General features: G+C 36.2%; 1 protein-coding gene across 1 annotated transcript in view; it reads left to right on the top strand.

Moving 5' to 3' along the window:
• ANKRD31 (ankyrin repeat domain 31) overlaps nt 1–19,516 on the top strand; it is a 186,219-nt gene that overhangs the window by 34,336 nt on the left and 132,367 nt on the right. The window contains exons 4-7 of the mRNA XM_036280691.1: nt 671–747; nt 8,929–8,972; nt 12,013–12,648; nt 15,079–15,350. Of these exons, the coding sequence (XP_036136584.1) occupies nt 671–747; nt 8,929–8,972; nt 12,013–12,648; nt 15,079–15,350 (1,029 nt within the window). The remainder of the gene's footprint in view (nt 1–670; nt 748–8,928; nt 8,973–12,012; nt 12,649–15,078; nt 15,351–19,516) is intronic.

Below are 19,516 nucleotides of genomic sequence, written 5' to 3'. Positions count from 1 at the left end.
TTTCAATCTTTTTCCTTCCGTGTTTCCTATCTTTTCTTTTATAAATTTTTATTTATTGATTTGAGAGAAAGAGAGAAGCATCAGTTTGTTCTTCCACTTATTTATGTACTCATTGGTTGTTTTTTGTATATGCCCTGACTGGGGATTAAAGCTGCAACCTTGGCGTATTAGGACAATGTTATAACCAACTGAGCTACCTGGCCAGGGCCCTTCCTATTTTTTCTTTGCCTACTATAAAATGAAAGAATGATAAATAATGCCATTAATATTTTATCTATAATGACAAACTTGTAGTGTATTTGAGGATTTAGATAGCCAAGCTACATAATTCAGGGCTGATTTTTTTTCCTGACCCTACCCACCCCTATTTGGCAGTCACCTCCAAAATTACTTTCAGAACTAAATGTACTTTAGCATGTATACACCTCTGAATTTTATCCATTAATTTCTCAGCTCCCTTCTTCATTTTTGCAACCACTTGAAATATTGATGTTAACAAATTGGTAGTAATTGTAAAAGCAATTGGAATAATATAGCAATAAAAACAGCTTATCCTATTTCGAAATTCCTTTAAATGAAGAAAAATGTTTAAATTGTATTTGAATAAGAAAGTGTTTTTCTCTTTCCATTTAAAATTATTTATTTATTGATTGATTGATTTATGTTTTAGAACCAGAAAAGGTTGTCCAGTGTTCATTGTGTCGTTTCCCCAAGCTGAACTTTCACTGAACCAGAAAAGCATTCAAGGTACGTTTTCATGGGTAGAGTCATATAAAGTAAATTTGTCTTACTCTAAAAACAGAAGGCCTAATTAGGTATACATTTATTTACAAATGGGCTAATCTACTATACATTGCTACCATACATTTTTACGTATGAAAATCAGTGTTGCTGTTTGCCTTGGATCATGCTGCATAAAGTTGCCCATATGAGAAGCAGCTCGGGTGCAATCAATATCTGCTATACCAAATGTCTACTTTATTGACTTGTAATTTGGGGATTCAAATTTTAAAACAATGTTTATTTTCTCTGTTCATAGCATTCTGAATATTATATATGTCATGTCTTTCTTGACAGGCAGTCATGGAGGCCATTTAACTTGGGTTCAGCTATATTAGAGGATGGCTGTCTTTACCTTTGAGATGTCTCCTAGTGATCCTTTTATTTTTAATTTTTTTTAACTAAGAATTTTACACAGAAGTTGGTTAAATAGCTATTAAAGGACTGAAAATGTAAAACAGGAATATTAAAGTAGCATAGATGTGGGGTCTACAAGAAGCGTCTACCATCCTGACACCTGGGTGAATGAAAGGATGAGGTTGGGATGATGAGAACCTAAAAGCTCACGGAGAGATCCTCAGAATTAAAACCCAGACCCATAGGAAAGGGGCACTTTTAGTCAGTACTAGTACCTTGGTAACTTGCAGGCAGTGTTTTTTTTTTTTTTAAATTAATTAATTAATTTTTGTTACAGATGTTTCTCCTACCCCCCCACCCCCCAACGATTCCCATCTCCCTCTCCCTCCCCACCTTGTCCCCAGCTTTGCTGTCCATGGCCATTGTTCATGCATACATGCATATAAGTTCTGTGGATTATCTCCCCCCCACACACTCTCTCTTATGGAGATCGTCAGTCTGTACCCCACTTCCACGTCTCTGGGACTACCCCATTCCTCAGACTGTTATGTTCATTATATTCCACAAATAAGTAAGATCATATGATACTTGTCTTTCTCTGCTTGGCTTGTTTCGCGAGGTACACCTGCTCTTTTAGGCTGCATGTCTTTAATGGGTGCTTTTGGCAAATCAATGTAGTGCAGAGGAAGATGAAGGGAGGGGTCTGGAAGTAAGTAGCCAATAATCTAACATGTATTTTTCAAAACAAGAAGTGAATGAAAGTGTCTAGAAACTGTCAGTACATTTTGGTTGCATTTTAGGGGAACCATGAACATGTTTAAATGGAGCTGAAAAGAATAAAAAATTCGCCAGGACTTATGATTTTAAGTCCTTAGTCCATAAATCTCTATTAAAAACCAATCACGCCGGGCCCTGGCCTGTTTGGCTCAGCGATTAGAGCGTTGGCCTCGGGTCCCGAGAGACCCTGGTTTGGTTCCTACTAAGGGCACCTACCTCGGTTGCAGTTTGTCCCCGGCCCTGATTCGGTTGTGTGGGCAGCAGCCACTCGATGTGTCCCTTTCACGTCGATGTTTCTTTCTCTCTTTCTCTCTCCCTTCCACTCTATCTGAACAACAAAATGGAAAAATATTCTCAGGTGAGGATGAAAAAAAAAATTGCATTGGGCATGGAGCATTGAGGGTGCAGAGGCTCCTCCTGGCGCCGTGATGTCAGCTGTGCAGGGAGGCTCTGCATCACAGTATAGCTTGATGAGCTCGTCGCTGACTACTGAGGTTGTCAGCACCCCCAGGTTTGTAAACAGCAGTGTTATTAAGGAAGGGGAGGTGTAGTTGATCCACGGGTGCTCCTCTTTGAGGTCTTGCCCAGTCTGCACAGACTTCAGAGTATGTGCCTCGTACTTAAACTTATCTGGGACATCTTGCTGGTTTAGTGGGAAGGGCCTTGCAAACTTGAAACTCTCTACAACCTTGTAAAAAGGCTTGTTCTGTGCTTTGACGCACACAACTATCTGGTTGGTTCCAGTCTTGTTAATAATTCCTCCGTTTTCAACAACTCCTTCAGCACCAACTATGACAATATCTGCTTTCTCCGTGATGTAGCCAACAGCAGCATCCAGGACCACAGTGACAGGGACATTGAGGTGGCACAGGGCTTTTGCCATTTTCTTACTGGATAAGTCAGGCTGCGACTCTGTGATGTACACACTGAAGGGCTTCTTGGCCACCACAGCTGCTTCCAGGACCCTCAGGACCACTCTGGAGTAGGCATGAGTTAATATTCTCGCCCCGTCTTTGATGAAAGTATGGCACAGATCTGCAATGTTACTTCTCGACAATGATATTCTCCTGAGAAAAAGCTCCCCCACTCAATCATGATCTTTTTACATTTGGAGTAATCAGAGTATTTCAGGGAGGTAAGGATAATGAAGCACAGGAAGAGCTCCCCGCTGGAGGACCTGGCCACAGAGGAGTCCACGCCACATAGGGTTTCTATGGCTCTGGTGAGATTCGCTCTCAGGCCCTGGATTGTCTCCCCTTTATCTCTCTTCAAGAACTCCAGTAGCCCTGGCCAGTTTGGTTCAGCGGTTAGAGCATCGGCCTGCGGTCCTGAGAGACCCGGGTTCGGTTCCCGCTGAGGGCGCATACCTCGGTTGCAGTTTGTCCCCGGCCCTGGTCGGTTGTGTGGGTGGCAGCCACTCGATGTGTTCCTTTCACATCGATGTTTCTCTCTCTCTCTCTCTCTCTGTTCCTCTCTCTCCCTCCCACTCTACCTGAACAAAAAAGAAAAAAAAGAAGAAAAAAGAACTCCAGTAAAGTTTGTATGGCAGCCACTGCTGCGGCCATGTCAGGATCTTTTTTCATTTGAGACTTAAAGTATTTGATGAACTCCTTGTCTTTCATGGTGTCCTCCAGACCGCGGAGCCTGAGGGGCCCAGAGTCGCTCATGCTGCCTGGGTTAAGTACAGCGACCACGCAGGCTCAGTGCTGCAGAGACTGAAAGCACGCGGCGCTGCCTTTTAGTGACTCTTTTAGAGTGAATATTATATATGTCATGTAACAGTGTAGTAAATATTCTTGGTGGGCAATGAAACCTGGTATTATAATAAAAGGGCACAAGAATATAACTTGAAATTGAACAATTTAAATTTTAAAAGCTGTCTTCTGCTTTGTTGCTATTACAAACAGTAGTAGTACCACTTGTGTCCATCACCAATTTCTGCATGCACTCTTAGTGCCTAGATTTTTGTCTAGTATTATTTATTCATACTTTAACAAATATTTACTGAGCCTACTGTGTACGAGCTATATGGGTGCTGTGAATTTATGGAATGCTAAATAGACCAGGAATCCTTAAGGAATAGCAGATCTGTCTTGGAGCATGAAGATATTAGGATGGGTCTGAAACATCCTACTGTTGTTGGAAAGCAAATATGCTTTCACAGATGTCTAAAACTGCTAAAAAGATAAAGAGCTAGGTCACTGGTGCTCTCACTGGTCAAGCTATGACAAATTAAGTGAGGGAAAAGAAACCAATGATAATTTTAGTTTAATTCATGGAAATAAGTTTGTGAAAAACCATGAGTTTATAATGATATTCAAAAATGTTAATAGTGGCCCTGGCCATTGTGGCTCAGTTAGGCATCATCCCATACACTGAAATATTGCTGATTTGAATCTCGGTCAGGGCACATACCCAGGTTGCAGGCTCAATCCCCAGTAGGAGGTGTGCAGGAGGTAGCTGATCACACCATGTTCTTCTCTCTCCCTTTCTCTTCCCTTCTCTCTAAAAATCAATTAAAAATATTTTTAAAAAAATTAATAGTGTACCAAATGTAGTCTCAATGCAGAAAAAAAGCAATTATAGTAGAATGTTTAAAACTTAAAAAAAAATTTTTGTTATTAATGCTAGAGAGAAGAAGGGGGAGAGATAGAAACATCCATGAGAGAGAACATCAATTGGCCACCTCCTGCATGCTCCCCATTTGGGCTCACAAACTGGGCATGTGCTCTGATGGGGAATTGACTTCTTAGTGCATGGGTTGATGCTTAAGCACTGAGCCACACTGGCCAGGCTATTTTTTTTTCTTTATTGATGTTAGAGAGAGAGAGAGGAAGGGAGAGAGAGATAGAAACATCAATGAAAGAGAACATCGATTAAAACTTATTAATGAAAGAGACCCATTAATACATGTGCATTTTGTTTTCTCTATTAACTACATACCTGTTTATAAAGTATAGGATATTTTTGTTTATCATTGTGTAAGTAGAGAAGATAGAAAACAGAATTGTAAGTCAGTAGTTCTGGGATAAGAATTGTACCAAGGAAAGGAAAGACCACACAGCATCAACAGTCACACATAGAAACATGTAAGAAGTGGGGTCTAATTATGTCCCAAGATGTCAGATTAACTTGATATCCAATTGAGGAGACTTTTCTGCACAGATTCGATCCCTCATCTCTTAGGAAATTAAAACCTTAGATGGCCCTACTAATCATGTTAAGATATTAAAAGTGCAGGCATAACATAAGAGCAAGCATATTAAAAAACATGACCTATGAATAGGTCAGTATATAATAATGATAGCACAAAAGCTTTTGTAACAATGGGCACATAAAACTTAAAGATAACATTCTTGGGCAAAACATTAGACTATAGCCCTGGCCAGTTTGGCTCAGTGGTTGGAGCATCGGCCTGTGGACCGGAGAGTCCTGGGTTCGGTTCCCACTAGGGGCACGTACCAAAAAAAACCCCCAAAACATTAGATTATAAAAATAACCTTTGTGAAGTTTAAGGTATTTACTTATTATAAGTAAAGCCAGATAATTGCTTGCTCAGGTTTGAATTGTCTCAGGGGAAATGGTCCCATGCCCCAGCAAAAAATCAATTAGTCAGTAACCCAGGTTCTGCCACCTTGGCTGGTGCAAGGAGTTATTTGTTTCCTTTTGGATCTGATACAATTTCTGTAACCCTGGGGAGATACCCAAATAAATGTGACTTTAATCATAAGAAGGCATAAGAACAGGTATAAAAATAACGTAGAATGAATTACACCGATGTATTGTTATTTTAGAATTAGGTTAAGAGAAGTAATAAGTTTCATAGCCACTGTATTCATGTGTGTTTTGTCTAATAGTTAATATGTTTGAAATGGTAAACATGTTAAATTTGTAGTTTAAATTGTTTAAGGGAATTTAAGTTTGTAATTAATGTTTAAATGTTAAAAGAAACCAGTTGTTTTCAAGTGTTACAGAAGTTTAATAAATTGACTATTAAACAAATATAAATATGAATAGTAATGGATATTTCTCTCCAAGTTTCAGAGCTTTTGTAGTTTTTAAGATGTCTAATCAATAGCAAATAGCCTAATATAATTATGCTAAACATACTCTCCAAATGTGGTGAAGACCTAGTTAGCATCTTTTACAAGTTGCAGTTTATAGATAAACTTGAAATAGTCAATAGCTGTACCATCTTAGAGGTTGAATTTTTTTTTTTTTCTAAGTATGTCTTCAACAGTTTGAGAGAGAGGTGTCATGAATGATAGCATGCCTTGGGCATTCTTTTCTCTCCTTTGGGTTTTGATCATGATAACCAGTGTCAGCAATAGTTAGACAAAAGATCTATTCTCATTTTTCTCATACTCAAGCCCAGAAAAATAGAGTTACACTATGTCCTGCATTTCCCATACTTTCAACCTCCTACCCATTTGGCCTTATGAGAGCCATTAGTGTCTAATGATGCTATTGGTATTTGTGCACTCTTGCCACCACCAATAGCATCATAAGGTACTCACTGAACTTCTGAGTCACAAGTATTATTACTGGCTGTTTCTTTAAAAGAATTATAACTTTGTGGTATTTCTTGCTGCCATGAGGCTTCTGTAACTTGAGACCCAGAAATGGTAATTCCCTTCCCTTCTGGCACTTCATTGTAGCTTCCTCTTACCTTTACCCCTTTCAGAGTATTCAGAACAGGAAACTCATTTTGTTAGGATGCTAGATTGTGGGTTAATTTATACATATAAGGAAACTATTAAATTGTTAGCTAGTATAACTGACTCTGTTCTGATACAATTCTATCTCCTCCCTCCCACTTCAGAGTAATTCTAACCAAATTGTAGACTGACTAAAATAAGTACATGATCTTTAGTAAATATGATAACGTTGACCTTAAAATAATTTGTTTATAAGTTAAAATTCAGCTCCTCTGACATTTTCTTTTCATTTGGCACTTTAGAATTATTTCCCATACATTACATTTTATTTCTTTCAAGTGGTAAGTAGAAAATGTATAAAATCTTTTAATAAGTTATTAAGCCCTGTCCGGTTTGGCTTAGAGGTTAGAGCGTCGGCCCACGAACCGGAGAGTCCTGGGTTCGGTTCCCCCTAAGGGCTCATACCTCTGTTGTAGTTTGTTCTCAGCTCCGGTTGGGGTTGTGCGGGTGTCAGCCACTCGATGTGTCTCTCGCATCAATGTTTCTCTCTCCCTCTTCCTCTCTCCTTCCCACTCTATCTGAAGATAAATGCAAAAATGTCCTCAGGTGAGGATAAAAATAATAATAATTTATTAAAGGAGAGACGACAATTCAAGAAAAATACATTTTCTAATTTGTAAAAACTGTTTTAAGTAAATTTCATAGCCAGAAAATGAGAATTTCTTTCAAAATATGTTTTTAAATATAGTAATCAAATTACCATAATATACTTTATCATGTTAATTTCTCAAGTTTTAAAAATAGTAACTATTGTCATAAAAGAATGATCATTTTTATGTTGAGGTGGTTAAAAACAACATAGAAGATGATTTTGAGGTTCTTTCTTTACAGTTCAGAGAAGGAGGAAGAGGATGAACTTGTATTCTCTCTTTTTGAACTTTAACCCCTCAAGGATCTGAGTTTATTAAAAACAAAAATCTCTTTGCAAAGATGATTGAAGATGTATCTATTATTTTAAAATATTTCTTTATTGGTATTAATTTTAAGCAACTAGATATATAAAATTTTAAACAAGATATAGATAGTGTAATGTATCATTATTGCTTGGCGGAAAGGACTCTAATGCAAGGATAAGAAATGATTTATTCTTATTACTTTTTGCTCATCATTCTGTGAGGGACTGAAATACCATGATATTAATCTTTCTAGCTGATTTTCGTAGCTTTTCATCATCAAATGGCAAAGGTGAAACAAAAAATAATAAGAATAGGTTTTTGCAGGATATAAAGCTCAGTAAGCATATAAGCTCAGTATGCTTATTTTTTTCCTCTGAAACACCTGTCTTGCTTGTGAGGATGCATTGTGAGGTTCAGCAGATAATTACTTGCTTATACTCTAGGCCTAGATATTGCCTAATCAAAAGAAACCAAAATAATGATTCAAACCTGCCAGTGATCCCTAAGTATGTCAGAGTGCCAGGTCCTTGATGGTGAAAGTAGGAGACAAGAGGAATGGGGTAGAAGAAATATCTTTTTTCTTGATTCTCCTTAATTTGGTGTGAATTTATGTCAGCCAGCTCACCTCAGCGGTGGAGGCCAGGTGAGTCGATGGTGAAGGAAAAGTCACATTTAGAACAATCTCGGATTTTTTTGGCTCCTACATGGGGCATTCCTTTTCATGCTTAACTCAACAGCATGAATTCATTTAAATTTTATTCCTTATAATGGAGGAGATAACACTGCGAAAGTAGATATGATTTTTCCTCATGTAGTTATAAACACGTAGGATAATTCAGCCAAAATAGAAAGGTTGGCTTTTAGCTAAACTAATTCCAAATAATTGTAATTTTACTTGGCTTCTAGTCAATTTCTTTTTAAGAAATGGCAAAATTTTCTTTTATAAACTTTATTGCCAACATAATGATACATTTATATCAAATTGGTAGAATATTTATGAAACATTTGAAATGTTACATGAATGTTTGAGGGAGTCAAGTCATATGATTAAGAAATACCAAGGGAGCCCTGGCCGGTTTGGCTCAATGGGTAGAGCATCGGCCTGCAGAGCAGAGAGTCCTGGGTTCAGTTCCCGCTAAGGGCACGTACCTTGGTTGCAGTTTGTCCCTGGCCCCGGTTGGGGTCGTGTGGGTGGCAGCCAGTTGATGTGTTTCTTTCACATCAATGTTTTTCTCTCTCTCTTTTCCTCTTGCTCTATCTGAAGATAAATGCAAAAATAAATAAATAAAAATGTCCTTGGGTGAGGATAAAAAAAAAAAAAAGAAATACCAAGGGAGAGAGTATGTATGTTTTTAATGCTTAATAAAACTGGAATGTAAACATATGTTGTTATCTTCTAGGGCCTAAGGCTGAAAATCCTGAAGTTTTGCCACACCCAGAAAAGGTTGGTCTATATAACTGAGATTAGCTATGTAGATCACAGGTTTATATATATATGTTTTTAAAATTATGTTGGCGAAGTCTCAAGCTCATTTAGACTCTTCCCCCAGGCAGGAATATGACTAAAACATTTCAGTATGTAGAAATCTATTTTTGTCTAACAACCCCTTCCAGTATTTATTCTTCTTTATTTCTAATGGAGTCATATTTTCTTGACTGTGTTTCTTATCCAGCACTGTAAGTCTTTTATTCTTTATCTAGAGGAGAAACATGTAACTTATAAAACTAGTTGCTGAGATGATGTAACAGAAATGCCTTCTGTTGGTTTGTCTGCTACCCTAGTTTTCTTTAATATTTCCTTGTAAATACTGCGTTCCCATTTTTCAGTTACTAATCAGTAACCATGTATTGAGTGCTTGTTTTGGCTTTGCTTTTCTTCTTGGTGCTGTGGGGAATCAGAGAACTGTGAAACTGTCTCTGCCTACAACGAACTTATGTAATTGAGGATCTCCCCAGGTCAACACTATTATACCTATACCTTACTTCCTCTCAGCTGTACCTTACACATTCCTGGCTCATTGACTTAGTTCAGGTCAGGAACCAGAAGGCAAGGGAAAGAGCATAAAATTTGGAGCCAGTTAGGTGTGCATTCCAAGGGTAGGTGTGTCATTTACATGTTGAAAATACCACTAGTCATATCCATTTCACAAGATTATAGTGAGGACTGAGAGCAATGATAGTTGCTGCTTAATAAACACATGTTTCCCCCTTGTTTCACTCCTTCACAAACCTTTGATTTCTGGCTCAAGTCCCTTTTCCTCTGTGGCTCTGCTCAGGTAATTCTGGTGATCTTGACCAAATTGCTTTCTCTTTAGCATTCATTATTCACTGACTATATCAGTACTTCCCAGTCACTTGCATCCTATAATATTAATAGATCTTTCTAGAAAAAGAAGTTTTTTGAACAGAGGTTTAGGAAAACACTGTATCCTAAAGTCTCAGATTTATAATGCACACGTTATGAAAATTCTTGCGATAAAAAAACCTGTTTAACTTTGTTTAACCAAGCATTTTTAAAGCAATCATAAAAGTTTACTACAGACTCACCCCCAACCCCTGAAAACTGTCTTATAACACATTAGGCTCTATGGTTTATGCCATTCATTTGAGTTCATACAGTGTTTTTGACATTATTTATATTTATTTAAAGTCTTATATATTTATGCTTTCAATCTTCAGTTAAAAATTAAATTATTTTATAGCAGTGTCAAATATATATACTTTATTACATCTATGGCCTTGACTTTAGTATCTATAAGGAGTTCAAATAGAAGGGAGACCTTGAACTGTGACTTAAAGAATAGATAGAATTTGGTTTTTGAATTCCTTCTAAATTCCTTTTGTCTTTCAAAGAAATTTATAGTTTGTATTACTGCTAAACAATATATCTTCTTAAGCTTTTTGTGTTATATACAGTGAAGATAAATGGTCGCAGGTAGAAAAGGAGGAGAGGGAAAATAAAATAGTTTTCACTTTTCTTATTCAAATCAAATAGGAATATTAGAGGGCTTACAATTTACAGTACATTCTATCAGAGTAGTGTGTCAATGGAAGGTGGATTTGATTTTTAGGAACAGCCAAAAGTTATTGAAACCCATTCTGTTATGTAAGGTCAAGCAAATAAACAGTTTTTAATGTTGAAAAGAAATTTAGTGCCTTTAAAATATTGAGACTGGTTTTCTTGAGTGGCTTGTACAGATATTTGAAAGTACTTTCAAAAGAGGAAGTCTAGCTCTGGCTGGTTTGGCACAGCGGTTGGAGCATCCACCCGAGGACGGAAGGGTCACAGGTTCAATTCCTGGACAAGGGCATGTACCTGGGTTGAAGGTTCGATCCTCAGCCCTGGTCAGGGTCATGCAGGAGGCAACCAATCAATGTATCTCTCTCGCATGGATGTTTCTCTCTCTCTCTCTCTCTCTCTCTCTCTCCTTTCCTCCTTTCCTTCCACTCTATCTAAAAATCAGCGGAAAAATATCCTTGGGTGAGAATTAACCAAAAAACAACAAAAAAGAGTAAGTGTAATAATATTTTGAACATTAGAACTATTGTGAGAACAGGTATAACCTATTAAGATGATTTCTTTGAAAAATAGACATTTAGATATAATAAGTTTTGTGTTTTTTGTTTAAAAAAAAACAACAACATAATCCAGGATTGTTTGTTTATAACCAGGGCTCATAATATTTACATAGAACTGTGTCCTCATTTCTGCTTTTTTTCCCCTTTGACCTCCTGTCTTTTGATGTTTTTTACTTCACATTTACATATTCATACAAAAGTGAGAAATAAAAAGATGAAACTATACTGATTTTATAATGTTTATGAAATTGAGTAGATTTTTGTTGTTGTTAATCCTCACCTGAGGATATTTTATCCGTCAATTTTTAGAGAAAGTGGATGGGAAACGGTAGAGAGAGAGAGAGAGAGAGAGAGAGAAACATTGATTAAGAGAGATATATCAATTGGTTGCCTCCCGCACAACCCCAACCGGGGCCAAGGATCAAACCTGCAACCCAGATATGTGCGCTTGACCAGGAATAGAACCTGAGACAATTTGGTGCACGGGCCGACACTCTAACCACTGAGCAACACTGGTCAGAGCTAAATTCAATAGGTTTTTTGACAAAGTTTTTGACAACCATTAACTCACTGAGTTTTGAGATCATCCTAACTATCCATGCCATCTCTGCTTCTTCTGTTAGCATGGTTAATTTAAACTTAGCTTAACAGATAATTTGCCATCTGTAATTATGGTCCTGCCAATTTTACCCTTGGTCCACTGTTGTATGTTTAGTCATTTGTTCAGAGTCATTAGTGATTTGATATTGGAAAGTAATAAAGACTATTTTTATTTATAGAAGGGGAGGAAAATTGGTGAAAACTTTTTGGCAATAACTTACTGATGTGATAAAAATGATAAAGTTTTAATTTTAAACACTTTTTTGTATATGCTGTACTGATGGAATTTTTTTTGAAATACATAGGAACTGAATGCAGACAGAGATTCTCCTGAAATTAGCCTTCTCTCAGGTACTGCTGATATGGTTTCTGTAAAGGAGAAATCATTAATAGAGCCACAGAAGATCTTAGCAGCACCAAATGCATCTTCTGAGTCTGGAAAGGAAGTCACATTGACCATGACTTCTGAAGAAACCAAAGATGAAGAAAGCTCTCTTGAAACCTTTGTGTCTGCCTTAGAAAAGTTATTAACATCACCAGAAAACACCCAAGAGGAAGCATTGTTTGAAACAATGAGTGATTTTGAACCTAGACAGTTGATGAACCCATTGAGCAACTCTCCAAATTCCATATCAATACCTTTGACATATCATGGAGATTTACTAGAAAACACAAAGGATGATGCATTGCCAGCTGAGTTGTTAGAAGCCCTAAACACATTGTCAGAAGCCAACGTGGGACTCATCGGTCACAGAAACGAGGGAGGCAGCAGTCTCAGTGCTGGAAATGAATGTTTAGGAAAAGAGCCCAACATGTTTCAAACTGATGAAGATTGTACACAAATAGCAGAGGTGAATTTTGAGTCTCTTTGTTCTACTCCACCATTTGAACAAGATTCCAAGTTAGCTGAGCTGCAGGACAAGCATCTTTCGGTGCAGCAAGTAAGTGCAAGTATTAGTCTATGATTTTGCCATTTATAGTGACCTTTAACAAGTCTTCATTGTCCGTATACTTTATTTTCATTTCACACCACAAATATCAACACTCAAAAATACTTTTTTGACTTGAAGCATACAGTGATCCTTTTAGAGGTTCCTGGGGTAGAGTTTTTAAGGAGGGTAAAAGTTAAAATAAATAAGTTTCTCCCAGAAGACATGTGAAGACATATCATTAGATTGCTTATATACAGGAAAGAAAGAATTCTTTACCAGAAATTTCCCCATTAGCTTGGAAAGTCATTAAGTCTTTCTGGGTACAGAGTAGAGATGAAATATCTACCCCACATTAATTTCTGGTTGGATGTAGAGTATATGTAGTTGGGGTGCTGGGAGAGAGAAAAATTATGCCTAGCTTCAGGAGAACTTTTCTTTCTGTGTTTGAGGATACTGCCAGGTGGCACAGTTCCTACAGTATCATGCCTAGAGACCCTGAAGCGGCCTACCAATTACCAAGTCCCTATTTCATATTGACAATTAAAAATTTTTTTATTGTTTTCTTGATTAAAATAGTAATATATTCTCACTATACAAAATTTAAATATTACAGCAAAACATAATAATATAGTCTCCCACAATTCTATTTTCCAGAGATAATCACTGGAAAGTTTGGTTTATTTCTTAAAAGTTTGGTGTATCTCTTTCTCTAATTATTTCTATGCATATTCTATGTAATTTTATTTTATGTAAATGGGACTAAAATACATATAATGTGAACATATAACTTGTTTTATAAATTTAATAACATTGGTTATCTCTATCAGCAAATTTAGTACAACTTAAATATTTTTACTTGCATGTTATTCTACTGTATAGACGTGTGTGTGTGTGTGTGTGTGTGTGTGTGTGTATGTGTGTGTGTAATTTATTTGACCCACTCACTAATTATGGTTATTTGTATTCTTTTTCTTTCCTTTTTTCCTTTTGGCTATTACCCAAATGCTCCTATGAACATCACTGGGAAGATTTAAAAAACATGATACTAAAGTCATATTGCAACATACACACCTAGAATAATACTTCCACATGTAATTCTGGTTTTAAAAAAATCTCAAAATAGACACAACAGGACTAAAAATAATCAGAAAAAGAGAAACTAATCACAGGAATAGGTCATGAAGATTTAATTAAAATGTTTGAGTATTCTAATCTGAAATGAGGTAATATGAATAAAGTGTAGGAAATTATGATTGGTATTGATAGACATGAACTTAGCAAGTCTTCAAGAAAAATACTTTTTTTTGTTTGTTTGTTAATCCTCACTGGAGGATATTTTTCCATTGATTTTTCAGATAGAATGGAAGGGAGGGAGGGAGAGAGAGAGAGAGAAACATCGATTGGTTGTATCTCACATGACCTCAACTGGGGCCGGGACGGAACCTGCAACTCAGGTTGCAGAATTGAATCTGCAACCCTTCAGTCCACAGGTGATGCTCTAACTGCTGAGCCAAACCAGCCAGGGCATGAGAAAAAAACTTTTTTAAAAGTAGAAAGAAGAGTTTGATAATTTTCTTTCGAATAGATAAAGCCTCTTTGTGCAAAGAGTTTTGCCCCAATGACATTAAATAATTATTGTTGATTATTACTTGTTTATTGAATATTATATTTAATAATTATAATCAACATATAAAGTATTACCAATGAAAATTATTAACTTATTGTTAAAAGAAACCATGATTAAAACATATCACTCAAAAATCAAATTAGAAGGTTGATTTAGAACAAATCAAATTAATTACTCTTTTACACAACTATAATAAAAATATGGACCTTGTTACCTTGAGAAGCTTTGAAAACTGGGTATATAAATAATTCAAGAAAGCTTTACATGATATTTATAAAAAATATATTATCATAAAAGTTAAATCTATTATGGATTATTAAGGGGAAGTTAGAGCTATTTATAATACATTGTTAACCTTTTATAAGTAATGTAATGGAGGTTATGTACTACCTTGTTCCACAAAATGTCATTTACTGTTGCTGTCAAATAACAAAATACTAGGCTGAATAGAACATAGATCTGGCCTAGTGTGACAGGTCTACTTTTTATATTTCTCTCATCATTCTGTGCTACCCATTTTCCATGAAATTAAAGTGCCTAGAGTGACTTCAGGTTTGCTGTTGAATTTTAAGGATGAATATTGATATAAATAAATTTTACTTATGTTCTTCTTGACTTAGCTTTAAAATATGCATTGTCTTTTATATTAATTATGTAATTTTTTTTATTATGTTCACATATATCTGGGTTCTAATACTTTCATCTTGTAAGAGACATTTTCATGTAATCAAAGGACAAGATAAAACTCAATTTCTCCTAGTTTTAATATTTTTTGTATTGTGGTAATTATTGTGTATTTATTTATATTACAGACTCTAGAAGATACAAATCCATTTGGATTGCAGACATCGGTTTATCAAAATGTGATCTCTTGTGATCCACTAAATAATAAGAGAAATTCAAATTCAGTGGAAAATAGCTCTGACCAGGACCTCCCATCTGTATTAAGAAGATCATCCAGAATGAAAATAGGCAGATATATAAAGCACACAGATGACATGTATAAGATACCAGAAAAAATTTTACCTACAATACTTGGCTGTGAGAATCAAACAAATAATATCTCTTCAACGGAGACTTTCAGGTATGCTACAGAATTATATTTTTCTACTCAGGTATTCTACAGACCTTATAGATAATTCTATGCTTGGGACATTAGAGTCAGTGTATCGTTATCCCTAAGTAAAGAACTTTATTTTTTAGTGTTGTTAAATTTTTATTTTGTATTTGCTGTTTTTAAGCTAGAAATCTCTTTTACTTATTTATTTTTCAGACAAAGTAATAGAGATTTGTGGTATTTCAGCCTAACACCAATTTTCTTTCTTTTTTAAAAATAGGTTTTAGATAATATCTATCACCACACAGTTACACTTTTTTTTTTTAATCCTCACCTGAGGATATTTTTCTATTTATCTTCAGATAGAGTGGGCGGGAGGGAGGGAAGGAGAGAGAGAGAAACATCTACGTGAGAGGGATACATGGACTGGTAGCCTCTGCACAATCCCAACCAGGCCTGGGGATGAACTGTAACCAAAGTATGTCCCCTTGACCAGAATCGAACCCACGACTCTTTGGTCTGTGGGCTGGCGCTGTGCCGCTGAGCCAAACTGGCCAGGGCTACAATTTTTTTTATTTGTGATGAGAACTTTTAAGAATTCCTTTCTTAGAAACTTTCAAATATACAATACAGTATTGTTAGCTATAGTCATCAGGCTGTACATTATATCATTTAAAAGGACTTATTTACCTTTTAAAAAATTTTTAGTTAAGCCCTGGCTGGTTTGGCTCAGCGGTTAGAGCGTCGGCCTGCGGTCCGGAGAGACCCGCGTTCGGTTCCCGCTAAGGGCACATACTTCGGTTGCAGTTTGTCCCCGGCCCTGGTTCGTCGTGTGGGTGGCAGCCACTCGATGTGTCCCTTCACATCGATGTTTCTCTCTCTCTCCCCCCCACTCTATCTGTACAGAAAATGGAAAAATATCCTCGGGTGAGGATAAAAAAAAAAAAAATTTTTTTTAGTTAAATTTATTGGGGTGACATTACTTAATAAAATTATATAGGTTTCAAGTGTGCAGTTCTATAATACATCATCTATGTATTGCATTGTGTGTTTACCACCCAAAGTCAGATCTCCTTCTGTCACCATATATTTGACCCCTTTTACCTTTTACTACCCACAGCCCCCATTCCTCTTCCCTCTGGTAGCCACCATACTGTTGTCTGTGCCTATGAGTTTTTGTTTGATAGCTTTTCTTGTTTGTTCATTTGTTGCTTTCAGTTTTATATCCCACATATGAGTGAAATCATATGGTTCTTAACTTTTCTGTCTGAATTTATTTTGCTTAGCATGATATTCTCATGACCCATCCATGTTGTTGCAGATGGTAGTATTTCATTTCTTCTTATGGCTGAGTAGTATTCCATTGTATATATGTGCCACATCTTCTTTATCCAATCCTCTATCAAAGAACACTTCAGTTGTTTCCATATCTTGGTCACCATGAATAATTCTGCAGTGAGTATAGGGGTGCATATATGTTTGTGAATAAATATTTTCAAATTTTTCAGGTAGATATATAGAAGAGGGGTTGCTGGGACATATGGTAACTCTATTCTTAATTTTTTGAGGAACCTCCATACTGTTCTGCAGAGTGGCTGTACTAGTTTACATTTCCACCAGCAGTGAATGAAGGTTCCTTAATCACCACAAATTCTCCGACACGCATTATTACTTGTTTTAATGATAATAGCCATTCTAACAGGTGTAAAGTGATATCTCATTTTGCTTTGGATTTGTGTATCTCTAATAGCTGGTAAAGTTGAGCATCTTTTCATGTATCTGTTGGCCATTTGTATGTCTTCTTGGTAGAAGTGTCTGTTCAGGTCCTCTGCCCATTTCTTAATTGGATTGTTTGTTTTTTGTTGTTGAAATTTTATGAGTTCTTGATATTATTTGAATATTAAACCCTATCGGAGGTGTTGTTTGCAAATATCTTTTTCCATTCGGTTGGTTGCCTTTTTGTTTTGTTGGTGGTTTCTTTTGCTGTGTAGAAGCTTTTTAGTGTTATGTAGTCCTATTCATTTATTTTTGCTTTACTTCCTTCCTTTGTCTTTGAGGTCAAATTCATAAAATCCTCTCTAAGACCAAGGTCCATAAGTTTAGTACGTATGTTTTCTTCTATGTAATTTATTGTTTCTTATCTTATATTTATCTCTTTGAGCCATTCTGGGTTAATTTTTTTGTATATGGTGACAAAGAAACAATAAACAAATACAGTAAAGTTGCAAAATACAAAATTGATGTACTAAAATCTATTGCATTCCTATATACTAACAACAAAATTTCTGAAAAAGAAGTAAAAAAAAAAAACAACAGTTTTTTTGCAATTGCAACAAAAATAATAAAATACATAGGAATAACCTTAACAAAGGATGTGAAAGACCTACACACTGGAAACTACAAGACATTATTAAATGAAATTAAAGAAGACACAAAGAAATGGACAGATACTCTGTGTTCATGCATTGGAAGAATCGACATAGTTAAAATGGCCATATCACCCAAAGCAATATACAGATTTAATTCAATCCCCATCAAAATTGCAATGGCACTTTTTAAAGAAATAGACCAAAAAAATAATAATAATAATCAGATTTGTATGGAACCACAAAAGACCCCAAATAGCCAAAGCAATTTCGAGAAAAAAGAACAAAGCCAGAGGTATCACACTTCCTGACTTCAAATTACACTACAAAGATACACTAATCAAAACCATGGTATTGGCAGAAAAACACATGTGGACCAATGGAACAGAATTAAGAGCCCAGAAATAAACCTACTATATGAACAAATAATTTTTGACAAAGAAGCCAAAAACATACAGTGGAGAAAATAAAGCCTCTTTAATAAAGAATGCTGGGAAAATTGGAAAGCAACATGCAAAAGAATGAAACCACTGCCATTTGTCACCATATACAAGGATTTATTTATCTTATAACTGGAAGTTTGTACCCATTTTACCCACCTACTTCTGGCAGCCACCAATCTGTTCTTTGTATCTAAGAGTTGGGCTTTTTTTTTTTTTTTTAAAGATTTCACATATAAGGAGATCAAACATTATCTATTTTTCTCTGACTTTTTTCAGTTAACATAATACCCTCAAGGTCCATCCATGTTGTAAAAAATGGCAGGATTTTTTCCCTTCCTATGGCTGAAAAATATTCCATTTTGTGGGTATGTGTATCACATTTTCTTTATCCATTCACCATCAGTATTGATTATTTTCATGTCTTGGCTATTGTAAATAATGCTGCATTGGACATGGAGGTGCAGCTAACTTTTCAAGATAGTAATTTTGTTTTCTTTGGATAAATACCCAGAAGTGGAATTGCTGAATCATCTGGTAGTTTCATTTTTAATTTTTTTGAGGAACCTCCAAACTGTTTTCCATAGTGGCTGCACCTATTCCCAACAACAGTGCACAAGGGTTCCCTTTTCTACATATTCACCAACACTTGCTATTTCTTGTCTTTTTGATAATAGCTATTCAACAAGTGTAAGGTGTTACCTCATTGTGGTTATTTATTTATTTATTTATTTATTTATTTATTTAGGTACATGCCCCTAGCAGGAACCGAACCCAGGACTCTCTGGTCCGCAGGCCGATGCTCCAACCACTAAGCCAAACCGGCCAGGGCCTCATTGTGGTTTTGATTTGCATTTCCTTGATAGGTAGTGATGTTGAGCACCTTTTCATGCACTTCATGTATATCCTTTGGCCATTTGGATGTCTTTTTTTTTTTTTGTTCAGGTAGAGTGGGAGGGAGAGAGAGGAACAGAGAGAGAGAGAAACATCGATGTGAAAGGAACACATCGAGTGGCTGCCACCCGCACGACCGACCAGGGCTGGGGACAAACTGCAACCGAGGTACGCGCCCTTAGCGGAAACCGAACCCAGGTCTCTCAGGACCGCAGGTCGACGCTCTAACCGCTGAGCCAAACCGGCCAGGGCTTAATTATATTTTTTATTTGCTATTGAGTTGTATGTATTCTTTATATATTTTGGATTTTAACCCCTTATCAGATGTATGATTTGCAAATATTTTCTTCCATTCAGTAGGTTGCTTTTTCATTTTGTTGATGGTTTCCTTTGCTCTGCTGAAGGTTTTTAGTTTGTTGAAGTTCCACTTGTTTTCTTGCCTTTGCTTTTGGTGTAAAATCCAAAAATATCATTACCAACACCAGTGTGAAAG

The sequence above is a fragment of the Molossus molossus genome, unplaced genomic scaffold, assembly GCF_014108415.1.
Source record: "Molossus molossus isolate mMolMol1 unplaced genomic scaffold, mMolMol1.p scaffold_m16_p_3, whole genome shotgun sequence".
NCBI classification, from domain to species: domain Eukaryota; kingdom Metazoa; phylum Chordata; class Mammalia; order Chiroptera; family Molossidae; genus Molossus; species Molossus molossus.
The sequence above is the reverse complement of the archived record's forward strand: the minus strand, read 5'-3'. Positions and strand labels throughout refer to the sequence as shown.